This window comes from Chrysemys picta, chromosome 6 (assembly GCF_011386835.1).
Source record: "Chrysemys picta bellii isolate R12L10 chromosome 6, ASM1138683v2, whole genome shotgun sequence".
NCBI classification, from domain to species: Eukaryota; Metazoa; Chordata; order Testudines; family Emydidae; genus Chrysemys; species Chrysemys picta.
The window spans coordinates 34,234,199-34,247,159 of NC_088796.1; the positions used below are offsets into that span (position 1 = coordinate 34,234,199).

Genomic DNA, 12,961 nt, shown 5'->3' on the forward strand with positions numbered 1-12,961 from the left:
TGAATTGGTCATGTTCATTTTTATGTTGAAAAGATCTGAATTACTACCATCATTTATACATTCAAACAAATGGCACCAAAATTTATTGTAAACATAATACATTTATGCTCATAATTAAAAATGACCTACAAAATTACTTCTATGTCAAGTTCATGCAGTATTTCCAAGTTATGGTTGGTATCAACCACATTTTAAATGTTGAAATATGTTAGCTGAAGTCTTTTTTAAGCATAATTGTTTTCCTGCCACTACTGAAGCTTTAAGCTTTGTAGTTTGTTACTGAACTCCAGTTTCAGCTGGCATTCTCTGTTTTTATCAGTTCTTTGATGATGTGTAAAATCTTGTCATCTAGGGAGGAAAAAACAGAAGTTAGTGGAAAAAACCCTAAATTTAACAAAATGGGAGAGATGGGCAATTTAACAAGGAAAGCTTTAATTAGCTAGGCTGTGTCAGACTCAATAGTGAAGCAGAGTGCATTCCCCCCCACCCCAAATATGCAGATAAGAAATTATCCTTATACACACTAAGTACTGTTATATTGCATATTGTTTACTAATAAATTGCCTGCAGCCATTTCAGTAGTGTTTCCTAAGGGAACTGGAGAAAAAGAGACGAGAAGAGGACTTTCACAGATACATTTTAACATGTTTCACTCCAGTTAGGATTTTATTTCTTGACATTTCTCTCAAGTTTTAGAAGCATGGAGTATGCCCATTTATCCCTTATTTTTGGGGCTGTCATGTAATCCCTCCCACACTATTTACCTATAAGTATCAGTACATTGCACATTGTCTTACAGCTGTGGCAAGCTATGGGGGTAGATGAGAACACCCTGACAAATGGAAACTAACCACTATTACTGCTACCATTAACGTTATGATTGTAGAGAAGTCAGTCTATGTCAGACACATTTTTAAAGAAACAATCACATATAGCCCCAGATTTCTGGGGTGAAGCCATGAAGGAGACCTAGGTTCAGTAATGACCTTTTGGGTTTGTTTCTCATGAGAGTTGAATTAGGCACACCACGGCTACAATGTGGTCTCTTGAGCAACGATGAAGTGTATTAGTATATTTGTTTAAAGAACTATACACACACACTGTACATATACAATGTATATTTATCACACTTTTTTATGTTGATAGTACAGCAATACAATTACCTTCAAGTGACATTTTAGGATTTTCAAGTTTTTTCTTTAAAACAGACTCAATGAGAACCCTCAGTTGTTTGAAAATTACTGCAATCTTTACAGGAGCCTGTAGAAAGAAGATAAGAGAAGATTAATATATTTGCATGTTTCTCAAAGCAGTTTCCTATTGAGGAAACTCAAGATTAAAGTTTACCCATCATACAAGAGGCCAAGGACCCAATCCTGCAAATAGTTATGCACGTGCTTAACTTTTGTGTATTCCTAATAAGGTCAGTAGGACTAAGCATGTATTTAAGTTAAGCACGTGAGCAGTACCACTGACTTCATTAGGAGCAAGGCCTAAAGTAACTCAAAGTGCTGACCAGGGATTTAATATCACTGCCTGTAGATTATAGACCAACAGTATAAATATACAGAGTGGGCAGGGGGAGTGAGAAAAAAAAATTACAGACATAATAGACACGGTAGATATTTGATACCCCCTGTACTCAAACTATCACCTGCAGGCTTTAAAAAAAAAAAAAAAAAAACTTATGTTGATTTGCCCAGGAAAAATGTGGATCTCAAATTGAATTGGCTAATAAGAACATATGGTTGTCTCTCATTTCAGTCACACAGCCAGAAAGCTGTGTTACCTGTCCCTCCCCCAAAGAAAGGCTGATCTTAAAAATTCTGTGTGTGTTGAGTAACAAGTGCATTCAGTCATTAACTGGTGTTTCTTTGTAACAATATTTGTATCTCATTCTGAGTTTTAGGGAATGCTTACATAAAATTAGCAACATGCACTCTTCCTAGGGGGTAGCATGAGGTATAAAATGAACAGAGCTAGAAGAAAAAATGTAAGCAATTTGACAGCAGGTGGGCAACTCCCATATTTCTTCTGTTATTTGGTAGCATTTACAAAAAAAAAAAAGAGCAGGTGGCCAGTTTTCATTTTCAGCGTCAGATTAAATGCATTCAGAAAATGCGTTTAGAATTTCTTCTGTTTAGAAAGAGAGAGCACGAGAGTGTTTGCTTTAAGTCTTAGATGTTTCTCACAGCTTTCATCCCAAGACGAAACTCATCTGAGATGTAAATGAATTAGATTACTCAAGGGTTTAAAGTTAAGCAGGTGACTACATGTTCACAGGATTGGGACCTATGAATTCAAAACGTTCCAATTAAATACATTTTCAGTTATGACACTTACTTAAAGCAAGTATTTCCTCTTCCTCCAAATCGGATAAATGTGTTTTTCCAATAGTATCTATTCTTATAATACCTCAATCTTTCTTTATGAACAAGGGCAAACATTCTTTTTTAAAAATAGCATACTATTAAATTACTCTTGCTATCTCTTGGAAGCACATGACCGTATTACACATTTAACAAAATTCCCATTATTTCGCTTAACTATCTTGAACTCACACTTCAATGTGTTTCAGGTACAAAATGCACAGCCATTTAACGGCACAAGAAATAACCAGAACATACGTGTACCTGAAAATGGATCCAGCCATCAACAGACAGGAGGCGTTCACGATGCTGAACTTCTATGTCTCCACCAAAAAGTAAAACTGGAAAGGGGGAAATTAAAGTAGTCTCTCTCAAGTACACCTTGGCATATCTTATCTGCATATAAAAAACACACAAACAAAAGCATTAAAAAACTACAACACTGAACTGGAATGCTACTTTCATGAAGCAAGTCGTCAATTTTTCCCCTCTGAGACATCATTACATATGCTACTCATGTTAGTAAACAGTGAAAGAATGTAGGCTATGTCCAATTATCTGCCCTATACTTTGTGTGATATGTAAAAATCTTAGTCTTTAAGAAAGAGAAAAAGGCTTATGCCACTGGGAGAAATTTTCCTTTCGTGATCCTTTAGAGGTGAATTTTAAAGAGCACTGGATGAATAGGAAGACCACAATTATGTGATTAAGATTATAAACAAAAGATAATGGTAGCCTACAGCAGACTGTACAAAGGCTATGAATATACAGCTGAATGTGCAGTGTTTGAAAGGGAAATAACATTTATTGCAATGTGAAAATTTAAGCAGGTACAGTCAGAAAATTAGTTTAATGCATATATACTTAGAGATGCATGCAGTCTATATGCACTGCACTACTGTTTTTTTCAGTCAAGCTAGGATCAATATTGCTTGCCAGAAATTGTTTCCTGATACAGTGAACATTTTCAATGCAAAAAACCCCTATTAGAATTAATGCAACGAGGGTTTTTAATACTGAAATTCTCATAATATACATCAAAAATAAAGTTTCTTTTAGAATGCTTTTATAAAAGCAGTCATAATGTAGATTGTTTTAATCTCTGAGCAACTGAGGGGACTATACATACATTAATAGGTCTGAAATGTATTAACACTGATTAATAAATTTTATGCAAACAAAATACTGTTTAACAACATTTACTGAACAAGGTTTCTTCCCTTGACAATCCCACTCCCACTGACATGCCTGACCTCCCCCCCTTCTCCCTCCCTGAGATTTGCTCCTTTTGTCTCTTCTCTTCATCAGTGATTTTAGGCTTGGCAAATCTTACATTTCTTATTAACAAAGTATTTTTCCCACTTTTCTTGAAATCTATTACTTTCAGTGACTATTCCTAACTTGTTCTCAGCAGTGTGTCAATTCCCTTTCTAACTTTAGCTGTTGTCCTACATCTTGCTTTATACTGCAAGCTCCTTGGGCAGGGAATGTTGTCTGCTCTGTTTGGAAAGAGCCCTGTAGATGTACAGCATTAAATATCAATAGGTAGCTTAGTACTCCCTTACAATAAAATGTCCACTGGTACGACAACAAACACTTGAAAAGAATTGCTGTATAATTTTTTACACCGAAATAAAACATACATCTTCACCAAAGAGTTGACAGTCTAAAGAGACAACACACAGATAAGGATGTGGAAGTAGGTGGGAAAAGGTGAGCGACAAAATGCAGTTCAGTTTTGAAGTTCAGCGTGTCTTGGATTTCACATTTTTTGTGAATATGTTTTAAGTTAAGCTAGTCAGTATCTCTTCAGGCCTGAGAGAGGGCATGCAGCGTGTTTTAAGGACGTAGAGGTGAGTAGGGACAGATAGCATAGTACAGGTCAAAGTACGACTGTTACTTGGACTACATATTTTTGACACTTCTTTCTAACTAAGTCACCAAACAGAAAAGTGATCAACTTTTTTTTTTTTTTTTTTTTTAAATAAACAGTACTATACACAATACATTAACCCTTTGTGAAAAGTTGACTGATAAAGAGTAGGGTACTTTCATTTGTAAGCTTGTCAGTTTAGTCAATATTAGATTTATTGGCCTTCATTTCTAGTCACATTTATGTGTGCCTTATTTAGGACCTGGTGCATTTTTTTTTTTTTTTAAACCACACTGATTTCAGGGACAAGGCATTGATGGTTCTGAAGATGAACTGCACATCCAAGTATATTTCACATTATGTTCCATTTATATAGCACCACAGGCATGTCAGGTGTTTGCAAATTGATAAGTCCTGGTCTAATGGGGTTTACGCCAATGTGCAACTGCTTTCAAGATTGTCACATAATTGCCTCTAATTAATCAGATAGTGATATAAATACAAGATCCTTACCTTCTCTTGATAGAGCAACCATCCATATATCTGCAAATCTCTGTTTACTGAGGAGGGATGCACTTGTGCTTTACCTTGAGCAGTTTCCACCATGCATGCCAATTTCTCTGTGATATCTACAGACTTCGTATACATTATCTTCCCCACGTTGTCATATAGCCCGGCAGTCAGCACAGCTTTAAGAAGGGCTATTTCCTGAAGAGAAAGGGATTGTGTGGTTCCATTTCCTTCCCACCTATGATGAGTTGTAGGTGCTGCAAATCCTGCTGCCCTGACCACCTTTATTAGTTCTTGTTTCACATCCTGAAATTAGTTTTGATCAAAACAGGTACATTAATAACTTTAATAGTAAAATACTGATTATTAAAAGGGACACTATCAAGCCACCAGCACAGTCAGACTTCGCCCCAATATTCCCAACTAACAGACTCAGAGACTTATCTAGAAAAAAAAAATCAGTCATATCTGCAGAGGCCTTGGAATCTTGGCTGTTTGGATGAGTAACCAAAACAAAAATCAGGCTTCTAGGATTCAGACACTGAGAATGTGGGCCTGAAAGTGATGCAAGTATGTCTCTGTCTCCCAGCTATTTAGAAGACAAATTGACAGTAAAAAATGCACACATTTATGTTAAGCACCCTTCTCCTATTTCCTGGGGATTAGTCCTGGAAAGGACTATTGAAGCCTTCATTTTGGAGGCAAAAATGTATTTAGAAAAGTCAGGATTTGGCATCACAGAATCATAGAAATTCAGCCTGGAAGGGACCTTGAGAAGTTATCTAGTCCAGCCCCGCATGCTGAAGCAGGACCACGTATACCTAGACTACCCCAGACAGGTGTTGGTCTAACCTGTTTTTAAAAGCCACCAATGATGGAGATTCTACAACCCCTCTTAAGTAATCTATTCTAATACCTATCATCTTCCAAGCTTGACAGTGAAATACAAGTACTTAGTAAGTAGAAGGAATGATATAGGCTAACCATGTGTTATTTTATTTACCCTTGTTAAGTAATATTTTACCTTACAAAGTTTTATTTTGTATAAAGTGCTGTAGTATGAACTTCATCAGAGCAACTCTATGCAAACATGTATATCAATGGGGCTTGCACCTCAAAACATGTAAAGGATAGATTTAGCCAGTCTGAATAAGAATCTAAGCTATTCACCCATTCTCAACATTCTATTTGCCCATATTTGTTATCTTGTCTGTATACTAACATGAGTACTGTATATCACTGCTTTAAAGTTATATGCTGAATTTTCTGAAGGGAAATTAACAGTCATCCTTCCTGGGCAGAATCACATGGCTTGTATCTTGATATACCTCCAGAGTTAACAGTGAGGTTCTGTTAAGAAAATTCCTTCTGCAGTAAGCCATTTCAGTGCGATACCCTCCTTCTTGACGAGCCTTTTTCCACCTAGACAAAAAAGTCTTGGGTTATTACAATTCCAAAAGTAACACTGATGGCTATCTACAAAGAGATGAGGAATCCAAGTTCAAATACATTAAAATAAAAGTGATAATGGACTCTTACAAAGGATCCTCCACTGACTTAATGATAAAACACTAACTGGTATCATCTGGATCAATAATGTATGTCTCCCAGAGATCAGGAGAGGACAAGCATTTCACAGCATGTAAAATTACATGCCCATGAATAAATAAAGGTGTTTCTTCTATAAATTGACAGATGATTGTATGTTCTGACAGTTGGAGATAGAATAGCAATGTTCCTGGTTGACAGTCATGAAGACTGTAACCTTAATTGGTAGTTGCGTTTTTTGTGTGTTTGTTTTAAATTGTAGCTCACTACAAAACAGCTACAGAAATACCTGAAGCATTAGGGCACCACAAGCAGTATGCTTCTGCATTGCTTGCCATAAGTGGTGTTAGAAGGCCAAGTGACTATAATTGGGCCATTTATTAATCCTCAAGTAGCATAGTACTTATCACATATTTCTGCTATTCTAAAAGGAAATTTACAAAACCATTTAGGATCATGTATTTAATAGCAATATTTAAAGGATACACCATTACTGACAGTCAATCAAAAGGTTCTATTTGCTTTAAGTTTTAATATTTTAGAAAAGATTATTTACCCTAGATATGCACTGTAAATTGTCAGATGATCTGAGTTTGCCAATGCCAGGGAAGATTTTGCAAGATCTGCTTCATCTTTTCTACCAATTGGTGTAGTAAAAGGGGATTTTTCTGTCATTACAGCAGCTAAAGTTGCCTGTAATCAATAGCAAGATATTAAGAAGTATAAACAACATAATAAAAATAAAATTTAAAATAGTAGGCTTCAGGCTTTTATCACACTTAAATAAATAAAATAAAAATAAATCTAGATTTCCTGTTTCAACAAGACATACCATATTCCTTGTCTTGCTTCATATTAAGTCACAATGACAGAGTGATTGCATTTTATATAGTTTATTACAGTGTATGATTCACTGAAGATATTGTACTTATATAGCACCTTGAAATATTTTAAAAAGTACTTTCCCACCATTAGTTTATTAAATCTCAACACTTGTGTGAAGCAGGTAAGTATTTTTATACCTTTTCACAGGTAGGTAAAATGAAGTACACAGAGAATAAGTGACCTGCCCCAAATCAAACCAACCCAGTGGTACAAATGGGACTAGAACCATAGAATCTGACCTCCTAGTTCCTTTTCTCAATCGAGGGCTCACACTTCCTCTTACTATGTACAGTCAACTAGGATTACGTGAAAAGTGTAAAGAGAGTCTATTGTATAATGATAATTTTAAGGTTGGACTGAGTCATAACAAGACCTGATCAGCTGTAGTAGTAGAATAAAGTGCAAATCTTGGTCTCAGATCTGCACTTCACGGTAGTTCCTTGATTTAGTAGGATTTTGTAATAGTGATGTTCCTCTCGCACTGCTTCTATATCAAGTACAGTGATATCTGAGTGATGGTACTTGAAAATTATTGAAGTAATATTTCAGTAGCGAAGAGAGGCATTTTGATAAACGGATTGCAAAGTTAGCTAGATTCACTCTTGGGTCTTTAAGATGGGAACTACAGGCTTTTATAGTGCAACAAGTATTGAATATTTGTTTGCACCCTGAGTATTTTATTATATAAAACTTTCCCTAAACACAAAACCTATACACAACCCATTTGTTGGCTTTTGCTAACTATTTTTTGGCAACTAGTGGGATTCTGTTTTACACAGGGGAATCAGATTAAGTTGTATATGGTGCAAAGGATCTAAATTGCATTTGAGCTATTGCTATATTTGCTGGGGAAGAAGGGACAGTTTCCAGCACTGAGTAGTTGGATATGGTGAAAATGGGTGAAATGGATTTGCTTTTGAAGGGAAGAATGTGTGCTGCATATTGACACTACCATGAACTGTTTGTTTTTAAATAATTTAAAAAGGACACTAATCTGAAGTCTGTCAACTTAAAAAGCAGTTTCAGGTCCCACATCAGCACCTGAGTGCAACAAAAATCATAAGGTGTTTCAGATTTTGGAAGTACTGTATTTTCTCGCCCCTATTGCTCTGTGAAACAATAACAAAAACAGGAGAGACTGAAAATGAGTACACACAAGTTCTGCCAAATGTTCAAAGTAAAACAAACTGAAAAATAACCATCTTAAGTACTGCTTGTAACAACAGTCGGTCAAAGTTTCAGACAGATGTGACTTCAATTGTCATTGTCCCTTTAAAACTGTGAAGAAAATAGTTTATGTTAAAACTGCACTTCATAGGCTCACTAGTAGACAGAACTGGAAGAGTGACTAGAGCACTGAGTCTGGCCACTTTCTTTTGTGTGCGCGGGGACAGAGGGTGAGGGAGAGTATCGCTAAATAAAAATACCAGTCCACTTTCTTAAAAATAAGCATAGAAACAAGAGCACTAACCAAAAATTGCATTTAAGTGTTTTTTTTTTTTTAAACAATGTGTTGTGTCCTCATTTCCTATATTTTATTCCAAGAGTTTTTGTAAGAAAGCAAATTTCATAGAAATTCACCCCTAAAAATTCACTGTCTCAAGGTTTTTATCATTGTTTTTATCATAACTATCTAGATGAAAACTGCAATACCTGTCAACTTACCACAGGATCCAAGCAACCAAATATGGCACCAAATATAAGCATTTTGCCAATCTTTACATTGACAGGTAGTGCTGCAAGGTGCTGGCCCAATGGAGTCAGTTTGGGCTCACTTAATTCACAAGCCCCAATTTTCCGTAGCAGGTTCATTGCATTGCTGATTACTTGAGGCTGTGGAGGGTCTAATGCTCTGGAGAGGAAATCCTCAGGAGAACCAAGATTGCATTTCTGTGGATTAAATGGATAGAAAATTCAATCTAAACCTATCTGGCAAATGTTAACCAAAAGAGAACAACAAAAACAGATATTTTTAAAACGATGGGCTGCAAAGACATCTAGAAGGCATGTTGCCTATTCAGTCATTCTGAGGCCAACCATCCTCCTCTTTCCACACCCCACTCATTCACATTCCTCATATGTGCCAAGTCTTCCCTGATGCAGGACTGCAGCAGGCCCACACAGTGACATTAGGATGGCTCCACTGTAGAGGGAGGGCCAGAGTGTAGAGAAAGTGAACAAGGGATTCTGCACCTATCACACATGGCTTCAATCTGGCCTTTATGGCAGAGCTACAGAGGTGGCGATGCATTGGCATGGTCGGTAGTCTGGAACTCCATGAATCTATTAGCCCAAATTTATATGCAGAAGATATGTACATGTCTTACACCCCACATTCCTGGGTTGGGAAAGAAGGATTCCGTCCCTCTGCTTAGGTCCCTCATGCACATTCCATATATTTGTAATATGGACAGGGACTGGGATTTGGCTCTTTAACAGGGACCTTTCTTCATAAAAGATTTCCTTCAGATTGATGTTGGGAAGAAATGCAAATGATTCCATTCTGAAGATTAGATAGTATTATATTCTAATAGATGAGTTACACTCCTCCCCCTCAGCAACATGCTCTGGATTTTTTAAAGTGAATACATATAGTGGATTTTCCACTAAGAGAGGAGACAGACATCTCCACAGACCCACACAACCCAAATAGTAGCACTAGAGCAGGACACACCTTTCTGGCTGATTCTAAAGGAACAAAGGTAAGAGAAATTCAAGAAACAAGACTGTACCATAATATGAAGACATAACTCTTCTAAAGGCACACGCAGTATTTCTGGAACGGAATATTCCATGAAACTTTCAAACCTGCAATACCACAATAATAAAGACACGCAGTATTACAAATTTCATTGTAACAAGACTTGACTTAAGGTTACAACTCATCTTAAATTACAATCCTCCGTTTTCAGATAGACATTCTTTTTGGTGGTACATGCATGGGTTTTAAAGTAAACAGTGAGTAGAATATATTTCCCATTTGTGAGCTAAGCATGTGCATACATCACGGTGTGTGTGTGTGTGTGTGTGTGTGTGTGTGTGTGTGTGTGTGTGTGTGTGTGTGTGTGTGTGTGTGTGTGTGTGTGTGTGTGTGTGTGTGTGAGAGAAGGATAGTGATGAACAATGGGACACTATTTTGAAATAATTTCTAATATGTTTTTGCTCATGCTTAACTCAAATAAGTGAAACTTCAAACTTTACCATGTGGCTAACCCCTCAAAGTAAAGGTTTTTATATACATAAAAATCTTTTATGTATATAAAAACCTTTACTTTGAGGGCTTAGCCACATGGATGGATGGATATGGAGATTTATATATTATATATATAAATAAAATAAATAAATAAATAAGGAATTGTAGGTTTTTAGTTATGTTGTTGCTCTCCATACTATGGAGCAGTATAACATCATAGTTAGTTCCCCTGCCCCACATCCATAGACAGCCCACTTTAAATCTATGGATTTGGAAGGTAAGGAGCTAAACTTCAAGATTCCAGAGCTAGGGTTTGTTTATATCTGACACTGGGGCAAATTTATGGTGATCTTTAAAGCAGAATTCTACAGTTTTAAAAAAAATTGTGGGGAAAAGAATCATAACTGAAGCATTATTAAACAGGAAATTAAAAATCTGAGTCACCTCTGTTAAAGAAACATTAAGGCTATAAATTCAATTTGAAAAAAAAGCCAGGAACTGCAAAAGTTAAGGATTACACAGCACAAAGTCATCCATATTACATACATCATGTAAGTGACTTAAAAAATCTTGCTCATTAAAGCTAATGTACCTGTCTCTTGTGTACATTCGGAAGCAGAATCCATCCCTGACACGTCCAGCTCTCCCTTGACGCTGCAAAGCACTTGCTTTACTGACAAAGGTCTCTTCCAAAGAACTCATTTGGCTGCTTTCATGGTACCTGAAAAAGCATTTGCACAGAATGTGTAGATAAGGACTACTGTCAGATTCAATTTTCATTTAATTTAAAGTTGATTTTTAAAAATAAAATCATTCATCATAAAAAGTTATAAAACTTAGTTTTGAAAGCCCTATTTTGTAAGCCTTACACGATTGATTACTTCATTAATCAAATGTAGACGATAGAGGTGAAAGAGACCTATTGTATTAGTTCATCAAGTCCATCTTCCTGCCAATGCTGAATTGTTTACCATACATTTTCTAGTACTTTGTACATTTGAAGTAGACCAAAGCCAGCATCTCATTGTCAGGAAGTTATGGAAAAGGTAATCTACCTAAAATTTTATCCCATTACTTCTAGTTGTGCATTCCAACACTTCTAAATAATTTCCCTCCTTGTGACAAAGTGGGAATTTTTGTAATATTTTTATGAATTCTGTGTGTGCCTCAGTTTCCCCTATTTGATGCATTGTTACCAAGTGGAGATGAAAAAGGGACTAAATTTGCTCTCAGGACAGACTAAGATACATAGGTGGGTGCTATAGAGAACTTGGGAGCTCTCTCCCCTAGAAACCAATTAAGGAGGTCAGACAGAGAGAGAGCCTGAAAATGGAGTTTCACTACATCTTGACTGGGGCTCTGGGCTGATCAGAACAGACTATGCTTTAACCTTCGTTTCTCGATGTGCTACCCTAAGGACATCCTTATGCTGTGTTCCAGTTGACTAATAAACTCTAGCATTTTGAAAAGCTGTTTGAGTGTTACTGTAATATTTGGAGAGGTGCATTAATCCCTGAAGAGTGTACAAGTCTCTATCAGGAGTCTGGCTCAGTTGGACTCTCTGAACCGAACTCACGGTGAGAAGCGGGAGGGCTAAAGCCCAAAGGTTCAGTTTCAGGAGGCAACAGTGTTGCATGGCCTACTATGAAGGAAGAGTGTGACCCCTTGGGGAGGTCTGGCACAGCAAAGGGATCCCCTCCAAGCGACAGTTCCAAAGCTAGGAGCACAGCACTGATCCTGTGTATCTGTGACAACACCACCATTTGAAAATCAGCAGACTTGTACCAAGCTGTAGCATGGTTTTGTGATTTGGACATACGGCCATTATCATCAGACCAATCAACTTACTTTTTTGACCAAAGCCTGAATTTAAACCTAGATCTGAAGAGGTACAAACCTAGTGGAAAGCCCCTATGGAATCTATTTCTGAAACTGTACACAACACAAAGACTTAAGAAGATCAACCCTTACCTGTTTTCTTTTGTTCTCCCAGTGTCAATTACAAAGACAACATCTGGTATCGTAATACCTGTCTCAGCAATATTGGTTGCCAAAACAATCTGCAAATGAAATAGCCATATCTTCAGATAAATGAATTACGGAAATAGTCCTTCTATAAATTTCATTCCTTTAAACTCAAATTTGGAGAGAACTTGATAAAAAGTGATCCCTACAGAAATGTCTGGGAGGACTAAAGAGTTAAAGGGGGATCTTTACATGCTTTTGTACTTGTTTTTTTTATCATATAATTGGTTTAAACTTCTGCTTGCACTTGCAAAGGTTGCTTGACCTTCCATTGAACAATTTGTCATTAAGTAAAATAGTATTTCACAAGCTTGTGTGTAAACGTTTTTGTTCTATATAAAAGATTTAGTATGATGAGTTGACAATCCTTTGAAGTTAACTCTTATCTGGCGCTGAACACCTTGTTAATAGAGTACAATGCTCTGCTTTCAGCAAGAGAATTTCGAAGACAACTCACGGTTGTATAACTTCATAAGTTTTTTATTAAGATAATTCATATACACAAAAAGTATATAAAGTAGAGGGAGCAAGATGATAATTTATATTACAATAGTGAAT

The 12,961-nt window shown here is 36.6% G+C and overlaps 1 protein-coding gene across 3 annotated transcripts in view; it reads right to left on the bottom strand.

Annotated features, from left to right (window-relative positions):
• Positions 1-12,961, bottom strand: part of DHX29 (DExH-box helicase 29) — a 35,281-nt gene continuing 22,320 nt past the window's right edge. For 2 of the 3 annotated variants that reach the window (XM_005300850.5, XM_042857531.2), the window contains 10 exons: positions 12,350-12,438; positions 10,971-11,099; positions 9,918-9,993; positions 8,851-9,075; positions 6,857-6,993; positions 6,081-6,174; positions 4,756-5,058; positions 2,634-2,765; positions 1,164-1,260; positions 1-348 (listed from right to left, as the gene is read on the bottom strand). In XM_005300850.5, coding sequence (XP_005300907.2) covers positions 293-348; positions 1,164-1,260; positions 2,634-2,765; positions 4,756-5,058; positions 6,081-6,174; positions 6,857-6,993; positions 8,851-9,075; positions 9,918-9,993; positions 10,971-11,099; positions 12,350-12,438 — 1,338 coding nt within the window. In that variant the 3' untranslated portion in view covers positions 1-292. Of the gene's footprint in view, positions 349-1,163; positions 1,261-2,633; positions 2,766-4,755; positions 5,059-5,974; positions 6,175-6,856; positions 6,994-8,850; positions 9,076-9,917; positions 9,994-10,970; positions 11,100-12,349; positions 12,439-12,961 lie in introns of all 3 variants that reach the window. The other variant, XR_006176168.2, reaches the window with a different exon arrangement.